Raw genomic sequence first — 15,848 nt, 5'->3', positions numbered from 1 at the left:
TGTGTGTGTGTGTGTGTGTGTTGAAGCCCAGAGCAGCAGCAGAGAGCAGACTCCCCTGGACCCAGCTGTGTCTCCATGAAGAGTGACCGCTCTATGGATCATCCTGACCAGTTTAAAGATGGCAATCAGTCTATTGAGAAGAGGTGAGGATTTATCAGAGATCATAAAGATACAGCTTCTATCAAATGTCCATAAATCTTGGTTCTTGTTTTTCTAGAAGAGTCCAGCAGGAGAGAGCAGACTCCCCTGGACCCAGCTGTGTCTCCATGAAGAGTGACCACTCTATGAATATACCATTGGTGTCTAAAGATTTACGCCCCTCCAGAGAGGAGAGGTAGGACTTTCTAACAGACGAGGAAAACAGACCAGTTGGTTGTTATCAGAATCTTCTGATACCGATATCTACAAGTCTGGGGAAATATAATTGTGTGTGTGTGTGTGTGTGTGTGTGTGTGTTTGTGTGTGTGTTTCCCACAGACACCAGAAGAGGTCAAAGGTTACCAGTGCTCAGTCTCTACAGCAGCATCAAACAGAGCTGATCAAGGTGTGTAAATGTCCACCAAGACGTTTGACTTCAGCTCTCCATGGACATTAGAAAGCATCTCTTGTCCAGCGGGACGTGGATCCAGGACAGATGCTTCTGATGTCCTCAGTTAGTTCAGAGTAAAGTTGGGTAAAGTGGGTCGGCTTAGCTCAGGAGGTAGAGCAGTTGCCTTGTAACCGAAAGGTCACTAGTTCGATCCCCAGCTCCTCCTAGCTGAGTGTCGATGTGTCACTGAGCAAGACACTTAACCCTAACTGCTCCTGACGAGCTGGCTGTCGCCTTGCATGGTTGACTCTGTCGTAGGTGTGTCAATGTGTATATTAACCGATGTAAGTCGCTTTGGATAAAAGCATCTGCCAAATGCGCTAATTGTAAAGTTCTCCTTGATGTTTGTGCTGTTCCAGAGGGCTGAGGAGAACGCACATGCTTTCCTAGACAAGGAGCTGAAGAAGCTCTGGAGGGATCTCTTCTCAGATTACCCACAATGCTCAGAGAGTGGAGGAGGAGGAGGTGGATGGTAAGAAGGAGGAGCAGAGGAGGCGCGCCATAGAGGGAGTGGTGGACATCACAAAGCTCTGCCTGATGGAGATGAACCAGGAGGAACTGGCCGACACACTGGGGGGCGGTAAGAGGCTCTTATCTTGAAAACAGAAGAAATACACATTTTGAAGAGCAGTAGGAGATTATTATTTGTTCTGTTCAGACTAAGTGACATAATGTGAGACTTATACATTTCACACTTCCATGTGGAGACAATCTTTCCTCTTTGGGGTTAAATGGTTTGATCCAATATGTAGGGTTGTTGTGGGGTATCAGGTTAAATGGTTTGATCCGGATATGTAGGGTAATGGTGGGGGTCTCAGGTTACAGAATGTTAAACATCATCATTGCCAGCACCAAATCCCCCGACCACATCACCCCCATTCTCGTCCAACTACACTGGCTCAGTGTCCAACACCGGATTGACCTTAAAACCCTTCTGCTCACCGACAAAGCCCTCCACAACGTGGCCCCCACTTATCTCCCCGACCTCCTCCAGGAGGACAGGCCCTGCCGCTCCCTTCATCATCCTCAGCTGGTCTTCACCGTCCCGACCTCCCGCCTCAGCACCGTGGGTGCTAGGGCTCTCAGCACCGTGGGTGCTAGGGCTCTCAGCACCGTGGGTGCTAGGGCTCTGAGCTGAACTGAAAGAGACCCCTGACAACATTGAAATCCCTCCTCAAAACACATGTTGTCCCACTGGCCTGCTCGCTGTAATGACCCCCTACCGTGGGGTCCCCTCGTATCCCTGTTGTGCTGCTGTTCTTACCCCCTCCTACCTGGGTCTCCTCACTGCTGTTCTTACCCCCTCCTACCAGGGTCTCCTCACTGTTCTTACCCCCTCCTACCTGGGTCTCCTCACTGTTCTTACCCCCTCCTACCTGGGTCTCCTCACTGTTCTTACCCCCTCCTACCTGGGTCTCCTCACTGTTCTTACCCCCTCCTACCTGGGTCTTTTGTCTTGTTTTGATCATGCTGTTGGCGATGCAGCTCTTGCTGTTTTTGACCCTAGATTGTTTTATGAATTGTAAGGCGACCTTGGGTGTCATGAAAGGTGCCTTGAAATAAAATGTTATTCAATGTTATTATTATTATTATTAATAATATTAAACACAAGCTGCAGATCAACAGCAGAATAACTCTGTGGAAGAGATGCAACACTTTCTTGTTATATCAGCATTTCATTTTACACCATTTTAAAATCATTATTGTTAGCATTAATCCAATCACATTGCTGTGGAAAAAACATTTTGAATCTGGAACATGCAGTCTTTGTCACAACTCGCTTTTTTGACCAAGTTGTGAAGCCACTAAATATCATGAAATTGATAATTCAACAGGAAATATTGACATGTTCCCACTGATACCACCATCCACTAACTGATGTCTACTGTTTTTTTCTCATTTAGGATCTGCTGCTGTCGAGTGCCAACATAAAATCAAGTCTCATTTGAAGAAGAAGTTCAGGTGTGTGTTGGAGGGAATCGCTAAAGCAGGACAGCCAACAGGTCTGAACGACTTCTACACAGAGATCTTCATCACAGAGAGAGGCAGTGGAGAGGTCAACAAGGAACATGAGGTCAGACTGATTGAAACCGCTTCCAGGAAACCAATCAAGGAGGACACACCAATCAGATGTGAGGACATCTTTAAACCCTTACCTGGACACGATCAACCAATAAGAACAATGATGACAACTGGAGTGGCCGGCATTGGTAAAACCGTCTTAACACACAAGTTCACTCTGGACTGGGCTGAAGGCAAAACCAACCAGGACATACACTTTACATTTCTCCTCACTTTCAGAGAGCTGAATTTATTGAAAGGGAAAGAGTTTAGCTTGGTGGAACTTCTTCATCACCTCTTTATTGAGACCAAAGAAGCAGGAATCTTCAGATTCGACAGGCTCCAAGTTGTCTTCATCTTGGATGGTCTGGATGAGTGTCGACATCCTCTAGACTTCCAGAACAACCCGATATGGAATGATGTCACAAAGTCCACCTCGGTGGACGTGCTGCTGACAAACCTCATCAGGGGCGACCTGCTTCCCTCCGCTCGCATCTGGATAACCACACGCCCTGCGGCAGCCAATCAGATCCCTGCTGAGTGTGTTGACATGGTGACAGAGGTGAGGGGGTTCACCGACCAACAGAAGGAGGAGTACTTCAGGAAGAGATTCAGAGAGGAGACGCTGGCCAGCACAATCATCTCCCACGTCAAGAAATCACGAAGCCTCCACATCATGTGTCACATCCCAGTCTTCTGTTGGATCACTGCTACAGTTCTGGAGGACAATAGTACAAAATCCCAGATCGAAGAGATGCCCAAGACCGTGACTCAGATGTACAGCCACTTCCTGAGGGTTCAGTCCATACAGGGGGACAGGAAGTACCATGGGAGGGCTGAAACAGATCCAGAATGGAGTTCAGAGGGCAGGAAGATCATTGTTTCTCTTGGAAAACTTGCTTTTAACCAGCTGGAGAAAGGGAACCTGATCTTCTACGAGGCAGATATGGCAGAGTGTGACATCGATATCAGAGCAGCCTCAGTGTACTCAGGAGTGTTCACCCAGATCTTTAAAGAGGAGGGTTGGCTGTACCAGGACAAGGTGTTCTGCTTTGTCCATCTGAGCATCCAGGAGTTTCTGGCTGCCCTTTATGTCTTTCTGTCCTTCATCGATACTGGTGTCAATCTGCTCTCAACCTCCAGGAAAGATAAACTCCTCCTCTACCAGAGTGCTGTGGACAAGGCCTTACAGAGTGAGAACGGACACCTGGACTTGTTCCTCCGCTTCCTCCTGGGCCTCTCTCTGGAGACCAATCAGATTGTCCTACAAGGTCTGCTGGGACAGAAAAAAAGATCACTGACCACTCAGATTAAAACAGGTCTGCTGCGACTGACAGGAAGTAGGTCACAGACCAATGAGGGAACAGTGTCTTACATCAAGGAGAAGATAGAAGGAGACCTATCTCCAGAGAGAAGCATCAATCTGTTCCACTGTCTGAATGAGCTGAACGACTGTTCTCTAGTGAAGGAGATCCAACAGTACCTGACATCAGGAAGTCTCTCCGGAAAATCTCTCTCCCCTGCTCAGTGGTCAGCTCTGGTCTTCATCTTACTGACATCAGAAGAAGAGCTGGACGTGTTTGACCTGAAAAAATACTCTGCTTCAGAAGATGGTCTTCTCAGGCTGCTGCCAGTGGTCAAAGCCTCCAAAACATCTCTGTAGGTTCACTAATAACATGTATTACAATGCACACTACACAATATAAATACAACTGGAATATAAAGTTAAGATAATATGAAAAAGATCTCTGTAGGTTCAAAACAATATATCATAACAGAATAAACATATTAGTTATAATAATATACAAAACATCTCTGTAGGTGTCCTATTAACGTGTAATGTATTAGAATATTCAGAACAATAGAATATAGGAGTATTCAACATTTTCAATCTCAACTAAACAACAATTTAACATTTATACATCTAATTATTTAGTATTTTTTGTTTAACCAATAACATTCCTTCATTATTTAATAACTTAAAGATGTATGTTATTTTAATCACAGTTCCTAACCTGTCCTCTTTATTTTGTGTGAAGGCTGAAGGGCTGTGATCTGTCAGAGAGATGCTGTGAAGCTCTGGCCTCAGTTCTCAGCTCCAACTCTTCTAGTCTGAGAGAGCTGGACCTGAGTACCAATGATCTGCAGGATTCAGGAGTGAAGCTGCTCTCTGCTGGACTGGGGAGTCCACACTGTACACTGGAAACTCTCAGGTCAGTTTTACCCAATGGTCAAACAGTTACACCACAAGGTTCAATATCAGAAAACATTTAACAGATTTACAACCATAAAAGTGCTCACATAAAATGAAGCAAAACGAAACTGACATCCCCCAAGCGCACAAATGCTGTCCAAAGGTACTGCCACACTGAACGAGTTAAGCGCGTTAGAGGCGTAGAAAATCTGCATTTTTGCATAGGGAACCATTGGTTTACGCGCGTAGATGCATTACACGCGCTAAAGCAGCGCATTAGGCGCCTTAGATGCGTTTTACGCACCTAATTAACGCACCTAAAACACCCACGCACCTATGCACGGAGTTCAAAAAATTTAACTTTTTACGCTCCTACGCGTGACGCTTAGCCGCGATTGCCAATCAGCTTTGAGCTTGACCCGACGTCACTGGCAGAGAGATGGAGGACAGGCGCTCCGCAGCTGTTATGGAGCGCCTGTAGTTGGTGTCCTGACGGGAGATCCTGGCACCAACCCGGGCTAGCAGGTCATCGAACATGGCCCCAGGCAACCAAAAATACCGCTGGAACCGGCCGTCATCCAGGCGGAGGTCTGGAGGAGGTGGTGAAACTCACCCAGCTGTGAGCGCCTACGGAGGATGTCATGCACCCAAACACGACGGCGTTTGGGTTTCCTACTCTCCTCGAACTCCAAAAACAAATACAGCAGCGGGGCGAAAATAAGTTTAGGGCGGGCTCATCTAGCATCGTAGGCGCGGAAGGCGTGTTGAACCATTTTTGTGACACACAATGATGAAGCGGCAGGTTAGTCCTAATCCTACGTGCGTAACGCGTTCAGTGTGGTCGTGCCTTTAGTTCTCGTGCTCGCAAAGTGTTTTCCTGATCGCTTTGAGGTTTATTCCCCTCACAAAACAATATACATAATATTGGAATAAAACTTTTAATCATATACAAAACATCGCTTTAGATTAACTGACAACATTACAATACATAATATGCATAACACTGCAACAAAAAGTAATATTAATATACAAAACGACTTCTCTAATGCTGCAAAAGAACTATCTTATTGTTATACATTTTACATCCAATTTGAATAACCACAATTTCTTCATTATGTAATAAGTTGAAGATGTCATTTATTTTATTCACAGTTCCTAACCTGTTCTCTTTATTTTGTGTGAAGGCTGAAGGGCTGTGATCTGTCAGAGAGATGCTGTGAAGCTCTGGCCTCAGTTCTCAGCTCCAACTCCTCTAGTCTGAGAGAGCTGGACCTGAGTACCAATGATCTGCAGGATTCAGGAGTGAAGCTGCTCTCTGCTGGACTGGGGAGTCCACACTGTACACTGGAAACTCTCAGGTCAGTTTTCAGCCTCTTCAAACTGGGTCTTGGGGTTGTTTAATATGTAAGGGATGGTCCACGACTTGTTGGACCGTTATCGAAAAAGAACACACAAAACGGTATGCGTGTTATATTTTATGTAGCTCTGGCCAGCTGATGTGAGGGTTAGGGGTTGACCTGTTAACTACTAGTATGTTATGTCTGTTATATGTTATGTAGCTCTGGTCAGCTGACGTGAGCTGAGGAGTTGTCATTAGCGTAGACATGGGGATGAGGCTTTAGCCGTGCTGTGATTTGAATATAATGTACACCTCACCATAGAACATCACTCGCCGTGGTAAAGTGAATCATATTGAACATTAAAGATGGACTTTATTAACTTCACATTAGTTTGGTGTAGTGCTGCTCATGTCCGATGCCTTTCTGTTGCTCTTTTGCCTGCTGACAAAACTCTCCCTGGTTCTACACAATGTTAGAACCTGTGAAGAAACGGTCTCAGCGTACCAAACACAGCGGACTTCTCCTGACTCTAACCAAACAATATCTCATTGAGTTGTAGTTATTGAGAAAGGAGCATTTGTTTATGATCCTGTTTCACATCGAAGTGAAGGAAGTTCTGATGTCTGTGATGATGTCATCTCCCCACTTCCTCTTCCTGTTCTCCTTGTCCTTCAAATGGAATGAATACACTTTATAAATGTGGTTACTTTAGTATGAACTGCTCTCAACCAGAATAAATATAATAAAGTGTGTGTGTGTGTGTGTGTGTGTGTGTGTGTGTGTGTGTGTGTGTGTGTGTGTGTGTGTGTGTGTGTGTGCGTGTAGCTTGTCTGGCTGCCTGGTCACACAGGAAGGCTGTTCTTCTCTGGCCTCAGCTCTGAGCTCCAACCCCTCCCATCTGAGAGAGCTGGACCTGAGCTACAATCACCCAGGAGACTCTGGAGCTGCGCTGCTCTCTGCTGGACTGGAGGATCCTCGCTGGAGACTGGACACTCTCAGGTATGGAGAGGACACCTCACCACTCAGGGACAAAGTCTCCTACGAGGATTCAAGCCGCTGCTAGATGAAGTGGTTTGAAGAGGCAGCTGTCACTCATGTTGTGTAGAACGTGATGAGACGGCAGATGATGAAGGTGAATGTTTCAACATGCTGCTCTCACTTTGTTTCTCCCCCAGTGTGGAGCACGGTGGAGTGTGGAGGCTGAAACCAGTTCCACAGAGATGTAAGTGTCTCTTCAGTTTATGTATATATATTTATGTATACATTTATACATTTACACATACATACATACATACATACATACATACATACATACATACATACATACATACCTACCTACCTACCTACCTACCTACCTACCTACCTACATACATACTGACGTGTTCTTTGGTAATAGTTTGCCGAGTAAGGATCGCTTGTAACTAATTTTATTTGGTAAAGGTTTGGACTAGTCTCTATGAAGCAAAAGGAGGGGAATTGTATAGGCACGCGTGGAGATGCACTTAGTAGGGCATCTGAAGGATGCGTTACCTGGAGCGTTCTGCCCCCTGGCCTATGTGTTGGGACTTTAATACTGGGCAGGCGTGGACTCAGTTATGTGATCTGATTGGCTAAGCATGGTGCTGAACTCCCGCCTCCTGGATACCCGTATGTGTTCTCTATGCTGATCTCTTGCGGCTATGCGCGGGAGTTACTCTTGTTTTTGTGGCCTTGAGCGTCTGGGTCTCTCCAACATCTTGACCGCTCGTATCTCTAGAATTGACACATGATGAATGGCTTCCTGTATAAGCTGGACGCATCCCTTGGCTCAGGATCCCTCAATAAGATGAGAGAGAAGCCTCATTAATTGGCAAGGGCATATGTGGCCTGTTAGAATGTGTGAATTATGTCACAATACATACATAGTATACATACATGCATAGTATACATACAAGTTTTGACAGTTAATTTCCAGCCTGTCTGTGTGTGTAGGATTATATAGATACGAATCCTAGCCAAGTGCCCCCAGTGATGTGTATATGTATGTGTAGGTGAGCAGGTGTATGTCTGAGTACATGTCTATAATAAATGAACCAGTTCTATGGTTCATCAGTCCATCTCCAGCCTGTATGTGAGCTCAGCTCCTTCAGTCTGTTCTTTACACAGGTGTCCCTTTGGAGGTTGAGTGACATGTATGTGTATTGGGAAACCCAAAAGTGGAATATCTTGGAAGATATTACAAATATCATTTAGATATTTGATGGGTGTAATAAGCTCATCATACCGAACATTTTGATGTATGATATGTTAATAAATAATAGATATGTAAAGTAAATATTGAGGGAGTAAATGCACTTTATACATTGGTCCTCGTTTCAATGTTTTGATTGGGACAGCCACTCACACACACATGGGATTTCCAATCAACTTTAACTTTAATTATGTTAAACACAATGTGTCCTATTGCTTAGAAAATATACAGCACATGATTCCAATATAGTACCTATCATATTATATATTTTTTGTCTTTCTATGTTAATGTTTGAAGAAGAGAGAGCGATCACAAAAAGAGTCTGAAAGAGAATAAAAAGAAGAGCGCAGGAGAACAGTTCTAGTTATGATGATGATGATGAGGATGAAGAACGGTTCAGCAGCTCATCATGTCTGGTTCTCCCTCAGATGCCTGTGAACTCACCCTGGACCCCAACAAGGCCTACAGATACCTCTCGCTGTCTGAGGACAACAGGAAGGTGACGTGGGTTGGAGAGGACCAGTCGTATCCGGATCACCCTGAGAGATTTGACTCCCAGTACCAGGTGTTGGGTAGAGAGGCTCTGACTGGCCGCTGTTACTGGGAGGTAGAGTGGGAAGGACTTGTTGGTATAGGAGTGACATACAGAGGAATCACAAGGAGAGGACTGGGTGGTGACAGCGTGCTTGGACTGAACAACAAGTCCTGGAGTCTTGTTTGTGATGATGATGGTTACTCTGTCAGGTACAACGGTAGACATACAGTCCTCCCTCCCCCCCCCGCTGGCTCCACCAGAGTAGGAGTGTATCTGGACCGGCCTGCTGGCTCTCTGTCCTTCTACAGAGTGTCCCCAGGTGGAGGAGGGTCCTCAGACACACTGACACACCTCCACACCTTCTGGTCCTCCTTCACCCAGGAGGACCTCCTCCTGGGGGTCTGGGTATGGGGGTCCTCAGGGTGGTCCTCAGTGTCCTCGGCGACTCTGTGTCGGTTGTAGAAAAAAAAAAAGCGGGCGCGGGGGAGGAGGACCGCACACAAACACACACACGCACACATACTAATGCACAGACATACATACATACACACACACACACACACACACACACACACACACACACACACACACACACACACACACACTGAGAGGACTGATGACTCAGTGTCTCTGTGGCAGTTATAGTCTCTCTCTCTCTCTCTCTCTCTCTCTCTCTCTATTTTTCTTTCCCTCTCTCTCTCTCTCTCTCTATTTTTCTTTCCGTCTCTCTCCCTCTTCTGGGAAGTATAGCATGATAAACCATGAAAAGACTTAAGATCTCCCATAGTTACGTTTTTAGATAGTTAGACATTTATTATTTGAAATGTATATAAAATACCTATTGATGGTAGATCTTTGTATATTTGCAGACGTCACCAGTTTTGGTCTTAAGGGGTCTTATATCATCATTTTTGTCATAATCCTGTTTCAACCTGATTTAAAGCAGATTTTATATTTTATTCGTAATAACCAAGAGGTCTATGGGATAATGTTGCACGTTAAAAATTACTTTAAACTGAATCATGATTTTTCTGATTGGAACCAAACGGCCGCAGAACATGTTCAGTTATTAAAGATACGTGCACACCTGTTGATGATTTGTAAAGTCTGCTGCTTCTATTGTTTTAGTCCTCCTGTTTATTCTGTACATGAAAGGGACTATTTTTCTGATGTATTTGTTAATGAAGCATAATTGCAATAAACAACTTGGTGGATCCAACTGAATGTTCTCCTGTGTTCAGCCGATGATTTCTCGTTTTTTTAGTGAATAATGCTTCAATAAGTGCCTTAAGAAAAATAATATATTAATTAGGGCTGTCAAATTAACGCATTAATTCCGATTAATTAATCACAGAAAAAATAACGAGTTAAAACACTTCTATAGTGCCCTTTGACCCGGTGCGTCATTTGCGTTGAAACAAAATGGAGGCAGACGGGAAGACGCTGCTCGGCCCCGTGCACGGAAAGTTCAAGTTTAAACTCCCAGACAGAACTGTAGATAGGAATAGGAATTTTCCTATCACCGGAGTTCATCAACCCTTAAATATCACCTCAACCCAAAACGTTTGGTAGCAAGCTGGCAGGTACGAGCTGCCACCGCCCCTGAAGCTGGCGCTAGCAGCCAGCCTCGTCAAGCCACACTCGACTGAGATGCATTGAATCCTGAGTGAGATGGAAATGTTATTCATTTGATCTTAATATGCACCGTATGTTAATGAAAGACACTCATCTGCCATAATTTACTTGAATTAAATTATTTTTGAAATACTTTCTCGGAAAAATTTAAGTATGAGATTAATTGAGATTAATTTATCACATAGCCTGTAATTAATTAGATTATGGTTTTTAATTGCTTGACAGACCTAATATTAATCAGAAATTATAAATAAAACCATGAATGTTTTTCCTCCCTGGGTTTTGGTTGGGGCGGTTCTCAGTGTCTCTGTGTCGGTTGTAGAAAGAAACCACAGAAAGACGGCCGGACACAGCGCTGTACTTTTAACCACGTCGACGGGACTCTCGCTGCGTACAAAACAGCTCTCTACTTGCGGGCCCATTTCTGACCATCAGTGAAGGCTGAAAATCATTTCAAGGTGGAAGACAATTTGGCATTTCTTCAACGGAACCCTGCACCTGAATATGGCTGAGTATATTTCATTTAATATCGATACCGCTTAGTGTTCTTTGTTACTTCAGCTTTTGTACGTTCTAAATATCTTGTGTCATTAATTGCCACAGAAGTTAAACCCTACCCAATGGAATGACTTTAAACAACGACTTTGGTGCTGAGTTACCAACTGGATAATATCAAAGCTAAAATAATGGCTGTCTTTCCCACATGTTACAGTAGAAGAAACTCTAGAACTGTACAAGGTTGAACAGGTAACGTGTAGTTTGTCCCAAGGTGTCTGCCTCCTCACCCAGAGCAAGACCTCCACCTCCTCACCCAGAGCCAGACCTCCACCTCCTGTCAGAAGTCCTCCAGAACAGGTCAGTGCTCTGGTGTGTGAGTAGTCTTCTCAGGTCAGTTTCAATGCATGAGCTGAACCACTTCGTTAAACTTGTGGACTGCTCTGTCTTCATTCACAAAGCGGGATGCTCATGTCTGGTCTCTCCAGTCTTTTCTAGCCTTGAGCTATAAAATAATAGTTAAATTAATTGTGTAACTCGGTTTTGGATGAGTCAAATACGTTTATTGTTGGGCATATGCTAATATAACCCTGCTGCTGTAGCTGAAAGGCGAGGCTGAGAGGCTGGGCACCGGAGGCTTGTGGTGCCAGGATGGACCGGAGACTGAGGCTGGAGACCAGGGGCCTGCAGCACCGGACCAGAGGGTAACCATCACCAAGCTCATCTGAAACACTAAAATCCTCGGTAGTTTAGGTCTGGTTTTGATCATCTTATGACTTTAAATCTGTGCCAAGCTGTGATTTGAGTTAATTCATACTGGGGTTATGTAGGAGTCATTTGAGCCATTATTGTTACTAGTGCTGCTACTACCGTAGTGGATGAATTGCTGAACGCGTCAATCTTTAGATGTTGTCTAATTTAAGCGTTAAATATGTTTAAATTCGTCTTCCATTTTACAAGTGAACCTCAGATGCAGGAGGTGGGGTGTGTTGCGTCCCCAGGTGATTTACTGCTGAGACCAACTGGGTTTGTAACCAGACCAGGAATCCATGGCTGAAGGAGCTGACGGAGGCCCTGCCTGATGGAGGAGCTGATGGAGGCCCTGCCTGGTGGAGGAGCTGATGGAGGCCCTGCCTGGTGGAGGAGCTGATGGAGGCCCTGCCTGGTGGAGGAGCTGATGGAGGCCCTGCCTGGTGGAGGATGTCTGTCGTGGGGTAGATGGAGCCTGACTCTGAAGTGATCATCACACTCACTGCCTCTCGTAGAATACTGCTACCCCAAACTACTGGTGTTTGTTAATATACCAGACAACTACATCTGTTTTACCACACGTTGAAGCAAGACTTCTGCTGTTTGTTCCAGACCAGGACTCTGTCTGAGGAGAGCTGGTGGAGGAACTGAGACGCTGGAGGACGACTAGGAATCAACCAACAAGGATTCATCGTAAGTTTGTATTAACTTAACATGGTTGACTTAATGGGCAAAATACTGCCGTTACTTTGACATGTTAACAAACTACCGCTGCGTTTCCTTACTAGAACGTGTTTCTGGAGCGGAGGCGAGCTGGTAGGGGAGGCGTGAATCTGGAGGATGACCATCACTCTACCAACAAGGATTGTAAGTTTGTATTAACCTAACAAAGTGGAAATAAAGGGCTTAAAAATAAGACAAACTACATGTTTGTTACCAGACGTTGGGGCCAGACTTGTGCTGTTTGTTCCAGACCAGGACTCTGGCTGAGGAGAGATGATGGAGGAGCCAAGACTCTGGAGGACGACATCACTCTACCAACAAGGATCCTCGTAAGTTTGTATAAAGTAAACAGAGTGGACTTGATGTAACGCAGGATTAGTTTGTCCAGTACAAGTTAAGGCATACTACTGTGGTTGGTTACCAGACAGACTACAGCTGCTACTTTGTTACACGCCATTAGAGCCCAACTACTCCTGTGTTTGTGACCTTACATTAGAGACAAACTACTACTGTGTGTTACCTTACATTAGAGACAAATTACGTTTGTAACCAGACCAGGAATCTGGAGGACTGACGGAGAAGCCATCCATCTGAAAGGCAAATCCTGAGGACAACCAGGACTCTACCATCAAGGATTCCTCGTAACTTTGCATTATCTGGACATAGTGGACTGGGTAAGGGGTTGGGGGTTCAACTCTCAGACCAATGGTGCCGGGTTCAAGTCCAGTCAAGTCTTTGGTTCAGATAATGTTGCATATTTTGAATATTGAACCTAATCCATGTCCTTGTTTGGTCCGGGCAGACACACCTGAGCTGAACCTCACCTGATCCTGTTTGGTCGGGGGCAGACACACCTGAGCTGAACCCCACCTGATCCTGACATCCTGCTGGTCCCGTCTCCTCAGTTCATCTGAGCCTCGTCCTCCAGAAGACCTGCTGAGCTCAGCGGTCTGAGGCTGATGGATCAATGACCTCCAGCGGGAGTGATCTTCTTGACCCCACATGTACCCGTGTGCTTCCACATGCCTTTCCCTCCCGTCTGTCACTAACCTCACTACTTCACTACTCTCTACTCCTTCCCCTTCTTCTTCCTTCTCCGTGGTTCGAACGTTTTCTCTGAAGTAGTGTCTTCTTGAACCTTTACTCTGAAGGAGTGTCTTCTTGAACCTTTACACTGAAGGAGCGTCTTCCTGCCCTCAGAGGGTTCGGCGTTAGGGTTGAGAGTCAGGGACAGAGCTGGTCAGGGAGGACTGTTTTTACACAAACCTCTTCAGTTGCTTTCTGAATGGTGGACATTTTGAAATGATTAATTTGGGAAAATGTTTTCCTCTGCTTTACTTTACAAAAGTATGTATTAAACATATGTCAAGTGTTTTTGTTTATACTGTATATTAAAATCCTACATTGACTTCTGCATGTTTGGTGCGGTTCATTAATTGTCCTTTAACTTGGTTAATGTCAAGCTAAACTCCTGCAATACATTTAATATACATGATTGTTATTCAGCAATGTTCACATAATCCATTCTGTAAAAATATAGAACATCCATATTTCTACTACCGTATTTCCCGCACTATAACGCGCACCGGATTATAAAGCGCACCTTCAATGAATGACCTATTTTAGAACTTTTTTCATAAATAGGGCGCACCGGATTATAAAGCGCACCGGATTATAAAGCGCATAGCATAGAAGATACTGCAGTCAAACGTTTGACTGGGGATGCGTTATGCATCCACTAGATGGAGAGACGGTAGACGGTAGTTCGTCTGCGGATGGAGAGTTTACGTCTTTTCATAAAACGAAAGCACCAAGAAGGACCGCCTCGAAATTCATCGATGTTCATTTCCCGTGCTAGCGCTGTTGCCTTCATTCGAATAGTGACTGTAGAGACACTTCTACTTGCTGCTCTCTGTTCAACAACCCACTGTTCGAGTTTGTCCTCTAACTGTGGCCATCTTGCTTTGTTCCCTCGGAAACTGTTTAGTTTTCTTTACTTGGCGCAGGTCATCTTCTTGCGTCCTCCACTTCCGTACCATTGATTCATTAATGTTGAATTCTCTCGCTGCTGCTCTATTCCCATGTTCTACTGCGTGACTGACAGCCTTGAGCTTGAACTCTGCGTCGTAAGCGTGTCTCTTGGAAGGTGCCATTTTGGAGTCTTTATACGTGACGTGGTGTGGGACTGTGAGTAAGCGCAGTAAAATGCTGTGTGCACTGACTACGATAGCCGTAATGCTGCAAGCGGTGTGGCTTTATCGTAGTCGTAGTGAAACATTTTTTTTATTATTATTAAATTGTTTTTATTGGTTTTTCATACTGAAACATTTTGACAGAGCGCCGTTTACAACCAGTATGGATCAACCAATTAACCAATTGATCCATATATAAGGCGCTCCGGATTATAAGGCGCACTGTCGTTTTTTGAGAAAATTACCGGTTTTTAAGTGCGCCTTATAGTGCGGAAAATACGGTAAATTCATGTATTTAACAATGTACATACTGCCCCCACAGGCCATTCTCTGCTACTACAACACGTTCAAACCACCAACCCAGTCTCACATCAATGTACAGTGTTGGGGAGTAATGGAATACATGTACCGGCGTTACGTATTCAGAATAAAAATTATAGCTAACTGTATTCCGTTAGTTACAATTTAAATAGTTGCTATTTAGAAAAGTTACATTGTTGAAATCAATGGATTACATGACGATACTTCTGTTTCAGCAGTTTATTCGTGCTTTAACACCAACAGCATTTAGTGCACACTAAACGAGTTTGGTGCCTTGGTTGGGTACGTTGGTGTGAATGCAACCACCTCACTTCGATGTGAACCAAATCAGCCGACCGAGACCTCCCTGAACAGCTGGTCTCGGTTCGCTTGAGATGTGAAAGCGAACGCACCTCGGTCCGCTCCAGTTCTACAAAATATATGCCTCTTTGGCAGTGGCGGAGCCACGTGGTGGCCAGGGGTGGCCATGGCCGCCATTGGTCAAACTTCGGCCACCATGCTGGCCACACCTACGACCGGGGCCAAAAAAAAAAAAAAAAAATCGGAACGCTATTTTCGCATAGTTGTCATTCCCTTAAGGACGCATTTTACCGCAACACAAAACAGGAGCTTCCAAAGCGCGTGCGGGATCTCACATGGATGGATGCAACTCTAGAGGCTATCTAACACGTGTGGAGGAGGTTTCGGCCCACAGAGTGTGAGGTAAGTACGTTTTTTACGTTTAAGATCATTCTTTTGAAAACGATAGTGTCGAAAGATTTTGCTTAAATTAGCAATGTAATT

At 44.8% G+C, this 15,848-nt stretch overlaps 2 protein-coding genes and 1 long non-coding RNA gene across 23 annotated transcripts in view; all 3 read left to right on the top strand.

Annotated features, from left to right (window-relative positions):
• Positions 1-15,848, top strand: part of LOC307085298 (uncharacterized protein) — a 196,059-nt gene that overhangs the window by 97,029 nt on the left and 83,182 nt on the right. For all 21 annotated transcript variants that reach the window (XM_079750037.1, XM_079750041.1, XM_079750029.1 and 18 more), the window contains one exon: positions 6,029-6,202. In XM_079750037.1, the coding sequence (XP_079606163.1) occupies positions 6,029-6,202 (174 nt within the window). The remainder of the gene's footprint in view (positions 1-6,028; positions 6,203-15,848) is intronic.
• Positions 1,062-4,924, top strand: LOC307084789 (NLR family CARD domain-containing protein 3-like; the record flags this gene model as incomplete). The annotated part of the gene is made up of 3 exons (XM_079749292.1): positions 1,062-1,169; positions 2,494-4,309; positions 4,690-4,924. Exons 1-3 carry the CDS (start codon positions 1,127-1,129, stop codon positions 4,922-4,924), a joined length of 2,094 nt encoding a protein of 697 aa, XP_079605418.1. The 5' UTR covers positions 1,062-1,126.
• LOC307085311 lies at positions 12,161-13,192 on the top strand. Its single transcript, XR_013812367.1, has 5 exons — positions 12,161-12,315; positions 12,442-12,522; positions 12,618-12,696; positions 12,770-12,881; positions 13,083-13,192. It is a non-coding gene; the product is annotated as an uncharacterized lncRNA (long non-coding RNA).

Source organism: Pollachius pollachius, assembly GCF_949987615.1.
Source record: "Pollachius pollachius genome assembly, chromosome: 13".
NCBI classification, from domain to species: Eukaryota; Metazoa; Chordata; class Actinopteri; order Gadiformes; family Gadidae; genus Pollachius; species Pollachius pollachius.
This window is presented reverse-complemented; position numbering and strand designations above follow the sequence as displayed.